Source organism: Pogona vitticeps, chromosome 1 (genome assembly GCF_051106095.1).
Source record: "Pogona vitticeps strain Pit_001003342236 chromosome 1, PviZW2.1, whole genome shotgun sequence".
Taxonomy (NCBI): Eukaryota; Metazoa; Chordata; class Lepidosauria; order Squamata; family Agamidae; genus Pogona; species Pogona vitticeps.
Window position 1 is genome coordinate 343694787 of NC_135783.1, and position 13005 is coordinate 343707791.

Genomic DNA, 13005 nt, shown 5'->3' on the forward strand with positions numbered 1-13005 from the left:
TGATCTGCTTGCACAGACTAACATGGCTACCTCTTAGAAACTATCCATTTTTGGTTTTCCAGTGAATAAATATGTAGTCCTCGGCATGCTTTTGTCCCATTTATATTTACTGGTAAGACTGCCAGCAAAGGAATCTGGTTTTATTTTTACCATAGTTTTGTGCTGAGAGAACGCTTGGTTTCAATGAGCCCTCATGTGGTGAGGTTTGGCCTTGGCAGGTCATGAGTTGCAGCCGTCATGAAAAGAACACCCTTCTGTCCCAAGGGGTGACATGGTAACTCTGCATTTCCCATGCTTCCTGGATGTGAGCTGGTTCCCAAACCGGAGAAAGGTTTTTATTTTTAAACTTACAGGGGATTTTTAAAAAATGAACAGGAGTGTGAGATGTTCTTAATATACATTTTTCTCTCTGCTGAAACATTTTTTTTTATTTTCAAGTTTTATACCTCAAAATTTATTTAAAAGAGCTAGGTGGTTTGTGTGTTTAGTTTCAGTTTTAATTTTAAATTACATATTGATTTTGTGTATGTGTGTAAAAGGAAGGTTGAATGACAGTGGGGAGGCATGAGAGTTTCTCAGAAATGAGAAAGAGGAGGAGTGTTGAAACGTTTGGGAACCATGTTGGTGTAAAAAGCAGCGACGAAGAAACCCACAAAATGGAGGTGTCACAGAGAACAGAATTCCTGTTTTGAGTGCTTGGTTTTGCCTAGAAACACATGAGTATTTCCTTGAGTAAGAAGTCCTGATGAGATTTCTTTCCAATAAATGAAGTGTACTCCATTAACCATTCTAATATTGATGGTTGTAGGTTTTTTGGGCTGTTTGGCCGTGTTCTGGAGGTTTTTCTTCCTAATGTTTTGCCAGTCTCTGTGGCCGGCATCTTCAGAGAAGATGAAAAAACACAACCTAAAATAGTATTCAGATGTACCACAAAAAATACAACAAATGTCGCGGTCAGCAAAGGACAAAAGGGATTCCCTCACCACTGCAGGAGTATACCAGATACCTTGCAGTTGTGGTCAGGTATATATTGGGACCACAAAACGCAGCATCCGGAATAGAATCAAAGAACATGAAAGACACTGCAAATTAAAACAACTGGAAAAATCGGTATTAGCTGAACATGCCCTGAAACAAGCTGAACATGCCCTGAAATAAAGAAGTACTGGACAACACCAGTAATCATTATGTTAGACTACACAGGGAAGCCCACACACTACACAGAGTTCTAACTCCTGTTCTCTGAAGATGCCGGCCGCACTGTTAGGAAGAAAAACCTCCAGAACATGGCCAAACAGCCTGAAAAACCTACAACAACCATTGGATCCCAGCCATGAAAGCCCTCAAGAATACATTCTGATATTGTTAACTATTCTAGTAGTTAATCCAGCAATTAACTTGGCTGCAGCTGTGTGTACATTTTCATTGACAGCACCATGAGATGTCTCCCTGGATGCCCACAGGCTAGGACTGTCCTTCCTGACATATTAGTTTCCTGTGTCCAGATATTTTATTTGTTTGTTTCCTTTTGTTTGTATGGAAGGACATTCCATTATCTCAGCCCCACTTATGGTCTGAAGAAGAGATGGGCACAAATTGATTCATCCCAGATCATCCTAGTTCCCCTCCCCCACCTTCTCTGGCTCGATCAGCCACTCAAGTGCTAGCTTCCTGCACCTCCTCGACTGATCTCCCGGTCCCGGCAAGAGCTCAGGCTTCTCTGCCCCGCCCTCTTGGCTGATCTGCCACTCAGACAAAGGGGCAGGGCAGAGAAGTCTGTGCTCTTGCCCGTGATTGGGAGATCAACTGAAGAGGTGGGAAAAGCAAGCAAGCTGGGCCGGTAAGTGGCTGGATTGGCTGAGGAGGCAGACGAGGGGAGCAGCAGCACCTGTGCTGTCTGTTTATGAACAGACACGAACTGGGGGAAAACGGTTTGTACTCATCTCTGGTTGGAAGTAATACAGTCCTATAACTTCAGCACCACCGCCATCTTCTGGCATTGTCTGATTTTGGACTTAACTGCTTCTGACGCTAAATGCATTGCTACTAATCACAGCAGAGATTTTTTATTTATTTGGCAATAAGTGCAGGAGGAGGATTTTCACCAGGAACAGAGTGCACCAAGAGGGCTTCATTCTTTTCTTCCAAGTCACCATTCTACTGAAAATTACTTCCTTGGTCCTGCCTAGGTATGGTTAACGAAAGGAATAAAGCTCTCCTTGGTGCTACCAAGAAGTTTTTTCCTGTTGTTAATTAGGAATTAGGAAGCTGACTTATTCTGATCCAGACTATTGCTTCCATTATTGCCACCTGGCAGCACGTCTTCAAGTTTTCAGGAAATATTCTTTTCTAGATGCTTTCTTAAGATTCTAGGACTTGATCCTGGCATATTAATTGACAAATAAGCTATCCCCAACGCAGCATCTCTGAATCTAGTGGTGTCCCATCTGTGTATTAATCAGATCCAACCGTTTTTAGCATCTGAAACCAGTGAGATGAACATGTTCATGGTAGCATCATGGTAACCAAAGTGGAGGGGAATAATTTTCGAGGAGAATAAGTGGCAGGGGAGGAAATGCTCATCATTATCTCAGTAGCCCCTGACCTACACACTCACACTTACTAATAAATAACAAACAGCCTTTATTTGCTTGCCAGTGAGACATGCATCATCTGTGTGGTTATTCTTTGCATGTGCAGTATGTAACATCTCATTAAGGTAAAGGTTCCCCTTGACATTTAGTCCAGTCATGTCTGACTCTAGGAGGCGGTGCTCATCCCCATTTCCAAGCCATAGAGCCAGTGTTTTGTCCATAGACAGTTTCTGTGGTCATGTGGCCAGCATGACTAGACACAGAATGCTGTTACCTTCCCACCATGGTGGTACCTATTTATCTCCTCGCATTGCATGCTTTCGAACTGCTAGGTTGGCAGGAGCTGAGACAAGCAACAGGAGCTCGCTCTGTCACATGGATTTGATCTTATGACTGTTGGTCTTCTGATCTTGCAGCACAGAAAGGCTTCTGTGGTTTAACCCACAGGGCTACCATGTCCCTATTATTTCATTATTGGATGATAAAAACACAGGTGTGTGGCATACCACAAGACAAATTCCATTTTTCTCCCCAAATACTGCCTTGGGGTGGAGGACAGGAAGAGGCTAGAGGCGAGGCAGCAGAAACTCAATCCGTTTGTGAGGATTTGCCAAGCAGGACCTTTTCCTTCGTCATTCAAACAAATGGCCAAAGTAGAACCGAGGCTAACTTTTGTGCATTTTGTCACTTTTCAGGCCAGACCGTTCAGGCTATGAAAGATTTGTCCAAGGAGGAGAGGGGTGTGATCGTACAAAATGGTGTGAAGGAGCAACTAGGGAAAACAGACGTTTCAGAAGCTGCTACAGCGAGTAATAAGGGAAACTCTGTGGTTGACTCGCCAGCTTCTCACAGTTCCTGTGGTGGCACTGAAAAGGGCAGGTGTTCTCCAGCCCCACCGGACACGGAGCAGAACTTCTTACTTTCATTGGCTTTGGAGGAAACCAAAGAACCCCAAAGTGGAACAAACCTACAAGGCAAAACTGTTGCCCATAGCATCCAGGATGTGAATTGTAATGATTTAGTGTTGTCCCTCTCAACCTCTTCTGTAAAGTTTGGGAGTGGTGATGGAGGTAGCTCAGCCAGCTTGAAAACTGATGCTGGTATTGTCGGATCAGGAGACGCAGTCAACAGATCAGAACGGGTTTGTTCCCAGAACAGCCTAAATACAGATAACCAGGTAAGCAGAAATGACAGTGGGATAGAGGAAATGTCTGGAGAAACCAAAGGGCTACCGACACCTGAGGCGACCGTCCCTCAGGTTGTGGCGCAAACGGAGGCGACAAAAGAGCAGGATCAACCGTCCGTAGACTCCTTGCTGGATGTCTCTCAGGAGAAGTCCTTCTCAGAAGAGCCAGTGACGGATTCGTTGTCTTCCGCGACGGTACCTCCGGAACAAGCCCTTGCCGAAAAGGACAGCCAAAGAGGCTCAGCCAAGCGCCGGAAGAAAAAAAGGCACAGCAAGAGCCATTCAGGTAAGCTATTTTCATTGCCGTTGTTGTAGATTAAAGTTGAGCCAAAGGGACTCCCCCCAGTGTGACTTGGTTCTCAGGCTTTGAACAGACATGAGCTGGCCCTAAGACAGCTAAGGCTGTGCTGAACCCAAACCTTAAGGTTGTTGGGACTACTCTGACCCTGGCCTTAAGGCTGGTGTAGCAGCAACGAGTCCGGACTGACAGGGTTTGGATCTGACCTAACTCAGTTCCTCCCTGAGTTAGGTCAGATCCAGTCCTTCCTCTGCCCCCCCCTTTGTTTCCTTTTTTGCTGCTCCACTGGCTGATGTCAGCCAGTAACAGCAGATCCAGCTGTGCCAGCAGATGAGCATTCAGGCAGGAGAAAAAAATTGTGCTGGCACAAAAGTCTTCTCCCCATTTCAAAGTGGTTTTAGGCACCTAGCTGTGGAGCCAGAGGTTGGGAGTTCGATTCCCCACTGAGCCTGCCTGACAGGAGCTGTACATGATGACACCCATAAGGTCTCTTCCAGCTCTGCAGTTCCAAAAATGATTATGATGATGATATCCAGCATAACTTTGCATTTGAATATACTGCCTGGTGACTTGCAATGAAGCCCCACTGAAGTTAGTGAGGCTTTGTTTCTGAATACAGTGGTGCCTCGCATTACGACGTTAATTCGTTCCAGCGAAATCACTGTAGAACGAAAACGTCACAATGCGAAAATAAAAAGCCCATTGAAACACATTAAAACCCGTTTAATGTGTTCCAATGGGCTGGAAACTCACAGTCCAGCGAAGATCCTCCATAGGGCGGCCATTTTCGGTGCCTGTGCAGCAAGGAATCCGTCCCAGAAAACAGCGGGGAGCCATTTTATTTAGCCGGTGGCCATTTTGAAACCGCCGATCAGCTGGAGGAAAATCGTCATTTTGTGAAGAATCGATTCCCGAAGCATGGAACCGATCATCGCAAAGTGAAAAAACTCCATTCAGACCATCGTTTTGCAATCCCAATTGCAATCGCAAAAAGATCATCGTAATGTGGTTTTGTCGTAATGCGGGGCAATCATAAAGCGAGGCACCATTGTAAATTTGCCTCCAACTTGGGCTGGACCTCTGCAGGGCAAGGCTTGGGTCATGCAGAGGCCCCGTTACGTTCTATGAAATTCTTCAAGGCAGCATCACTTGATGCTTGAATGTGGTACCACTGTAAATAGTTAATAAATGGATAAAGGATGGTCCAAGGGACATAAAGTATAGGAGACTGTTCTCTGAATTTACATGCTGTCACCAAAAGTGGGAGGTGATCAATTTTAGACGTCAGTTTGTAACAGGAATGTATTTTCATGGACTAAACAGCTTAACAATTAGGACTTGTAAAGATGTTTAAATGCACTGTCAAAGCATGCGTATCACTGATTTGAATAGGAAAGCTAAGGATAGATTCACTGAAAACCATGACATTTGCAAGCACTTAATTTTTCCTGGACTGCGCTCTGGGTTAGCATGTGTCACTGTCAGCGGTGGAGAAGGAAGTCGTTAACATGCACATTAAACATGATATGCAAATCATGTTGAGCTCCCCAACATTCCTTTAAACATTTATTTAGTGCTTTAAATTATTTATAGAAGTATTGTGCATCTGAAACAAACCAAAAAAATCACAGAACCTTTTTTTATAACACTTGCTGCACTGAGTATGGTTATCCCACGCAAAGATCAGCCACAAAGCTTTTTCGCATCGCTGATCAGTATGCAGAACTTGCAACATACTTTACTATATTTTGCTAAAGTGCTCTGTTAAAATTAAATATTCTTGTCCACAGCCAATCTACATTTTGAGATAAAGGACAGGCTTTCAGTGTGAATCTAAACATGGTTTTAAAAAAAAACTCAAACACCTGAATTTAATTTCTACGTCCTTGGAAAGTGCAATATGAAAAATAAAATACCGATTTGCCCTGCAAATATAATCTTGAGTACAAAATAACAGAGTCATCATATTCATATGTGGTTGACTTCATTATCCTCCCACAGCAACTGCATCCGTAAATCTGGCTTTTTTCCCCCTCTTACTAATCTGTAAAGCCAAATTATACCTTGAATTGGTTGCATAAATTGCAGTGGTGTAGGAGCTTTTATTGTTCCAAAAATAGCTATGGGGCTGGTGCCAAAAGAGATGTAACACAGTCTGTTGGGGGTGTAGAGAGGCCTGCATTGAAATCAAGTCCTCCTGATGAAAGATGTATCAGTAGAACAACCTCTTAGGGTCTGTTCAACATCTATGACAACGACACCATCCTTACTAGAAAGAGAAAGTTTAACTTTTGTCTCATAACTTTTTTATTCCTATGCAAATATAATCAGTTAATTGATTAATCAACTGGAACCTTTGTGATTAATCAACTAAGATGACTTATTACTTGATTAAGAAACATTCCCCATTCAACCATGTTCTTACAGTTGATTTTGCTAATATTGTCTGCCTACATTCAGTGTCTTCTCTTTTATTTGAAAGCAGTGGTTGACACTGATTTAAAAGCGATGGTTGATACTGGAGATAATAAAACAAAAAGAGGTTGTGAGATACAGTGAGGTATGTAAATCATCAAGGGTGCTTCTCTGTGTCAACTAACCATCATGTTGGGACTTACCTACACCTAAAGATGCTGTTGATCATCACCATATGAAGCTGTGCTTCTGCCTCTTGTAGCTAATTATATGTGCTATTTTATGATTCTTTTGCGGGGGGGGAGAGATTTTGCTGGCTGGGTTCAATTTCTACAGCTACCAGAGTCATAAGCAAGACTCTTTGTTACTCACAATTGGGTCCAAGATTTAAGTCTTCTGTGTCAGCCAATCATCATTTCCTTGCAGGAAAACGCTTGTCTTTTGTTAAATTTGTTTAATGTTGTCAAATCTGTTGAAATAACAGCAATCATCTTTGTACAATTCCTGTGCTCTGTTCTTTAGAATCTTGTAAAAATGCAATTTCAGTGATGCTCATCTTCTTGGAGTTAATGGGATTAGACTGCCCAAAGTTCTCCATGGTGCTTCATGGCTGAACGCAACCAAGTGATTGCTCCAGCTTCCTGGGTCCAATCTATAGTGTTTATATATCCTTGTAGCATATTATGGTCATAGTCCTATAATCCCTGAGATGGCGTCCAAGAACCTGCCAATCTCAAGGATGGAAAGATATTTACCCTTAGCGTATTGACTCTTAGATCACTGAACCTGATAGTACAAAGTGGTGTGAGGGAGAGCTGGGTACCCAGAACAGATCAGGAGAGACTATGAGTTTACAGGACTGGTCCCAACACAATTTCCCCAAGGGAAAACAGTGCAAGTCTTAGAGCTGGCTTGGTTTATTTCCCTCCCATCAAGAACCATGGAAGGAAGAGGTTACAAAAGAAAAGAAAACAGCTGAGAAAGTGCTTCCCCAGGAATGCCCTAGCATGCAAACACTTTTTTCCCTACCCACCATGATGACTTATCCTTTCCCAACCCCTGTTGGACTCTGCTGTATGACATTGTCCCTTGTGCCTTCTTCCATTCCAGAATAGGTGCAGTTCTAGTGCACCTGAAAATGCACCCTTCCGAGTTGCCGTCTGCCTCACTGAAAATGAGAGCACCTGATAGAAAGCATCATCAAGTAACTTCACTGAATAGGCAGGGATCTCTCTGATGGGCCAGATCATCAAACCCTTCTTTGCTTAGCTGGAGCCATCACCTAATGAATAACTTTGGCCAGAATCCTGTTGGGGTCTACTGTGCGCATAAGGGCAATCAAGCAAGCCTTTCTTCCTTTCCCCAGACTACCTGTTGCACAACTGGATGCACATCCAGTGGTGCAACCAGGGGATAAATGTAAGTGCTTGACAGACACCCCAGGCAACCACTACTGCCGCTTGGGCAGTTGCCCTTCTGTGATTGTAGGAGGCAACAGGATTCCAGCCCTCATTTCCTATTATCTGGTTGTGGTCCAATGCACCTGTCCCAGGAAGTCCTCTTCGACTGACCTATACGACCTCCTTTGAGGTTTTCATGTTGAGACAAGAAGATGGCCATCTCTGTGGTTGCGTAGCTACTCTTTCACTTTTGCCTTCTGTTCGCAAGCAGCCATAACCTAATCAAATGACAATGTTATTTCTAATTATTGTATTACCAGTGTGTTTGTTTTATCAAGACTTTCTCCTCACTTCCATTTCTTACACTGTGTTATCCGTAGTGAAAACACTACAGAGCGTCTCTCCAAAGGTCACTGTAGATTAGGATCCCTGGTTCGCCTTTGTTAAGCTAGACTTCAGTTGGAATTTTCCTCTTCACAAATGCTGACCCCTTGCAGAAAATCTGTCTACAAAATGTCTACATAAGGGGTGGACAAAATACAGCATGTGGGCCACACAGGGACCCCAGGGGCATTCTTAGGGGGGCATCAGTCCCCCAAGGGCCCCCATCCCCCCAATTTTTTTAAGACGTTCTGGAGAAAAATCTTTTTTTACACAGAAAGTCTCATTGTGCCATCTAGGGAAATTTTGCCATGTATTGAGTATCTCTCGACATGTCTGGGGAGGCCCACCCACTCACCCCCCCCCAAAAAAATAATAAATGTTAATAAATCTCGTGACTAGAAGGCATAAGGGAGGTTTTCCCAGGTTTTTTAAAGTCAAATTCTTATTGCAGTTAATAAAAAACCCTCTGTAGTGACTTTTGCAAAACATTAAAAAACCAAATATAAATATGCATATCTGTCTAGCTGGCCCTGTTCCTCCCCCAGCCCTTCAGTTTTCCACAGTTCTGAAAAAAAGTGGTCCTTGGCCCTGCTGAGGCTACCCACCCCTTATATAGATTAGTAGTCAACACTAGAGGGAGGTTTCAGCCATCCCACAGCCCCTAGAAACACTCTCCCTCCACCTGCCGAGACCAGGGAACACAAGAGACACCGGGGGGGGGGGGCTTTGTGAGTTGCTCTAGCCATGGTGCTTTCTGTGGTCAGCTCTCCAGGTTTGGATATCTGGGCATCCCATGGCAGAGACTTTGGCAGCCAGGCTTGGACAACTGACCTTAGAGGGTACAGTAGCCACAGCAGCTGAGGTTCACTAGAATTCAGTGTCACCAGTGGCTGGCCAGCACATGGGATTTAGAGCAACAATTTAAAAAAACCAAGTAAAGCTTTTTTTCCCCAAGCAATTCCGTAATGACCATCTTAATCACAAGGTAGCTGTATAAACACCATTCAAAGGTTCTCCTGGTTTATTGGGAGGCAGGCCCTAAGACTATCTATTCCTATCCCAGATGGGCACTTCATGCACCCACACCCCAGGCTGGCTAGGCCACTTACCTATCATCATGGGTCACTGGGATCCTTCTGCTCCAGCGATGCACCCTTCCCTGCCTCCTCAGGCAGCCAGCCACTGGGCAGCTGCCCAGGGAGAATCCCTGTCTTGCCTCCTCAGTGGAGTGGTCAACTGCTGGAGGACGCAGGGATATGCCAGCTGGGCTTCTGCCCAAATTGGTGCACCGCTGGAGCAGAAGGACCCTGGTGACATGCGACAATAGGTAAGTGGCCCAGCCAGCCCTGGTGTGTGTGTGAAAATGTCCACATGGCACCTGGGGTGCACACTAACAGCTTCTTACCAAGCTGTCAGGCACACCAAGCACCTATCTGTCGTAAACAGACATCAAGATGAAATCTACCTACATTTCTTTGCCACATTTACTTTGGTTGGTTTATGTAATTCTATACTTCTCTGCTGTGGCCCCAGACAATGACCCAAGAGCATAATGTTAGAAGCCCTCAACAGAGTTCACATGTAGCGCACAACTTAAGCAAACTGTTGACTTCAAAATGGGAGACTAAGGAACTTGCTCTCTGTTTTCTTCTGCAGGTGGGGCAACAAGACAGAAAAATTAACAAACTGATGCATGTACTTCAACGGTCAGCATCTGTTACGGAAGATAGCCATGGTAATGTAGGGGAGCTTGCCTTGTGTGTCAGCAGGGTGGCTTTGAGTATTTATTAGATAGCACCCAAATTGTAAAAGATGTCCAGACATCAAAGCACTTTTGATATGTGCCTTATGCAACGTTCCGATTCTATACAAATCTCCTGTTGGTTTCAAAACCACAGAGGTGAATCTTTGGTCAATCTTGCTTTGGATGAAACATTTAAGTAATCAAGGACCAACCTTCTGCAAAAGCTGATGGAAGCATGGCTTCATTGGTACCTCTGGAACTCCATGCTGGGGGAAAATGTTAAGCGGCAGTGGTGACTTCTGATTGGAGGTTCTCCTTCTCCTGGGTACATTAACAACTACTGACCATTGAAACCTGAGTGGGACCAAGTCAGAAACTTGTTTTAATAATGTGACTGTGCTATAAGACATGCCGATGCTTAGCTGGATTATCAGTGCATAACTGTTCTTGCAAAGATACCCAAAAATATGCAGTTTGTCAACAGAAAAAGAGACAAGAGGACATCATTTTGCATAACCATGGCAAATGCTAATTAATGTGGATACCTGCAAATTTAGAGATGATTACTGTAATTTAAATAGAAAGAAAAAGGCCATAAAGGGGCCAAGGAAGGCTGACCAGCTGACCTAAGTTGCTTAGTCTGTTGTTTAAGTGTTAAGTATTGACGAGTAACTTTAAGGCCAGCACCCTCTTTTTTATGGTTCTTTGTCCTGGTAAAACTGTGCATTCTTTCAAAATAGAGGATTCTTTTTGGTAGAAGATTGCCATGCCACTGGTCTTCAAATAAGGTATTATAAAATATTTAGCCAATCCCTTCTCTTAAACAGATCATAGTCATAACATTTTAGTGATAATAACAAAGGAAATCCTCCTCACCTCATCTACCATGTTTCCCCCTAAATAAGACAGGGTCTTATATTAATTTTTGCTCCAAAAACGCATTAAGGCTTATTTTCAGGGCATGTTTTATTTTTTTCATGTAGAACAGTCTACATTTATTCAAATACAGTCATGTCATCTTCATCTGGTTGCTACACAATGATGGAGGGCAGGGTTTCACTTAACTAGGGCTTATTTTTGGAGTAGGGCTTATATTACGAGCATCCTGAAAAATCATACTTAGGGTTTATTTTTAGGTTAGGTTTTATTTTAGGGGAAATGGTAGATACAGTATAGCTAAATTCAGTGCCATCTAGGGACCAGAGTATGTAATGGATTTGCCAGATCTAGTCATGCTGTGTGGTGCTTGAAAATAAGCTGCAACCAGCAGTGCTGGATAGGTAGTCAAGGAAGGAAACCAGAGACAAGCAGAAGTCAGAAATATAGGAAATGCATTTCACCCCTACCAGGGTGAGTGGGACCAGTCGCAAAACTGACAATAATTCATCACCAGTATGATGATAAATACACCCATTGTTTGTCATGGAGAGTAGCTCCACAGGGACTCAGTTCTAGCCCTGGTGTTTCTTGACAAAAAGTTGTACCTAGAATAATTTCAACAGTGGCTGAATTTTTTTAAGTAGCACTAGAGGGACGTAGTGGCGCTGTGGGCTAAACCGCAAAAGCCTGTGCTGCAGGGTCAGAAGACCAAGCAGTCGTAAGATCGAATCCATGCGACGGAGTGAGCTCCCGTTGCTTTGTCCCAGCTCCCGCCAACCTAGTGGTTCGAAAACATGCAAATGCAAGTAGATAAATAGGGACCACCTCGGTGGGAAGGTAACAGTGTTCCGTGTCTAAGTCACACTGGCCATGTGACCATGGAAGATTGTCTTCGGACAAAATGCTGGCTCTCTGGCTTGGAAACGGGGATGAGCACCGCCCCCTAGAGTCGGACACAACTGGACAAAAATTGTCAAGGGGAACCTTTACCTTTACCTAGAGCTGACCCTTTCAATCAATGGGGAGTTGGTAAGTCAACTCATCCTTTACTTCCATTAATTCAAATGGGCCTATTCTGGTTTCAGCTTACGTGGGGCTGCCTTTGAAGACGGTCCGGCGACTGCAACTGGTCCAGAATCGAGCGGCGCGGTTGGTGAGTGGTGCAGCCGCCAGGGAACATATCAAGCTGATTCTGTATCAGTTACATTGGCTACCAGTTGCTGCCCGGGCCCAATTCAAAGTGCTTGTTTTGACATATAAAGCCCTAAACGGCTTGGGCCCTGGATACCTGAAGGACCGCCTCCTTCCATATGAACCTACCCGGCAGTTAAGATCTAGCCAGGGGGCCCTTTTGAAAGAGCCGTCCCTTAAGGAGGTAAGAGGGACGGCTTGTAGACAAAGGGCCTTTTCGGCAGCTGCCCCCAGACTATGGAATGCCCTCCCGACTGAGATTCGTCTGGCACCAACGCTGATGACATTTCGGCGCCAGGTCAAAAACCTTCCTGTTCCAGAAGACTTTTAACTGAAATAATATTAGCTGTGGGTCCTAATGGCAATTTCATATATGTTTTAATTGTATTTTAATTGTTACATATCTTTATTGTATTTTAAATGCTGTAAGCCGCCCAGAGACCTTTGGGTAGTGTGGGCGGCATATAAATTAAATAAATAAATAAATATAGCATAGTAGAGGTGCCTAGTGTGGGGTAGTAGATAGAGTGACAGACTAGGACTCTGGAGAACAAAGTTAAAATCCCCACTTGGCCATGAAAACTCATGGGGGAAGTAGAACTGGTAAAACCATTCCTATCTTCTTGTTAGGGTTGCTATAAGTTGCTTCTGACTTGACGGCACGTAACTAACATAGCACAGCATAGTAAGTTACAACTAGAGAAGAACCATTTGAATCCATGGAAGTCCAGAGGAGTTGACTCACCAAATGCCCACTGATTCAGTAGACCAATTTTAGTACTACTTACTACACTAAGCAACAGGATTTCAGCCAAAATGCCTCAGCATAGGCTAACTAAAAGCCATTAGGCATTTTCAGAATGTCTGCCCCATATTTATTCCACAAAGAAGGATTATATCCTTAAAGGCAGGTT

At 43.9% G+C, this 13005-nt stretch overlaps 1 protein-coding gene across 1 annotated transcript in view; it reads left to right on the forward strand.

Moving 5' to 3' along the window:
• Positions 1-11435, forward strand: part of LOC110069790 (inverted formin 2) — a 29093-nt gene extending 17658 nt beyond the window's left edge. The window contains exons 12-14 of the mRNA XM_020777343.3: positions 3290-4066; positions 6561-6638; positions 9934-11435. Of these exons, the coding sequence (XP_020633002.3) occupies positions 3290-4066; positions 6561-6637 (854 nt within the window). The 3' untranslated portion in view covers position 6638; positions 9934-11435. The remainder of the gene's footprint in view (positions 1-3289; positions 4067-6560; positions 6639-9933) is intronic.
• The last annotated feature ends 1570 nt before the right edge of the window (positions 11436-13005 follow it).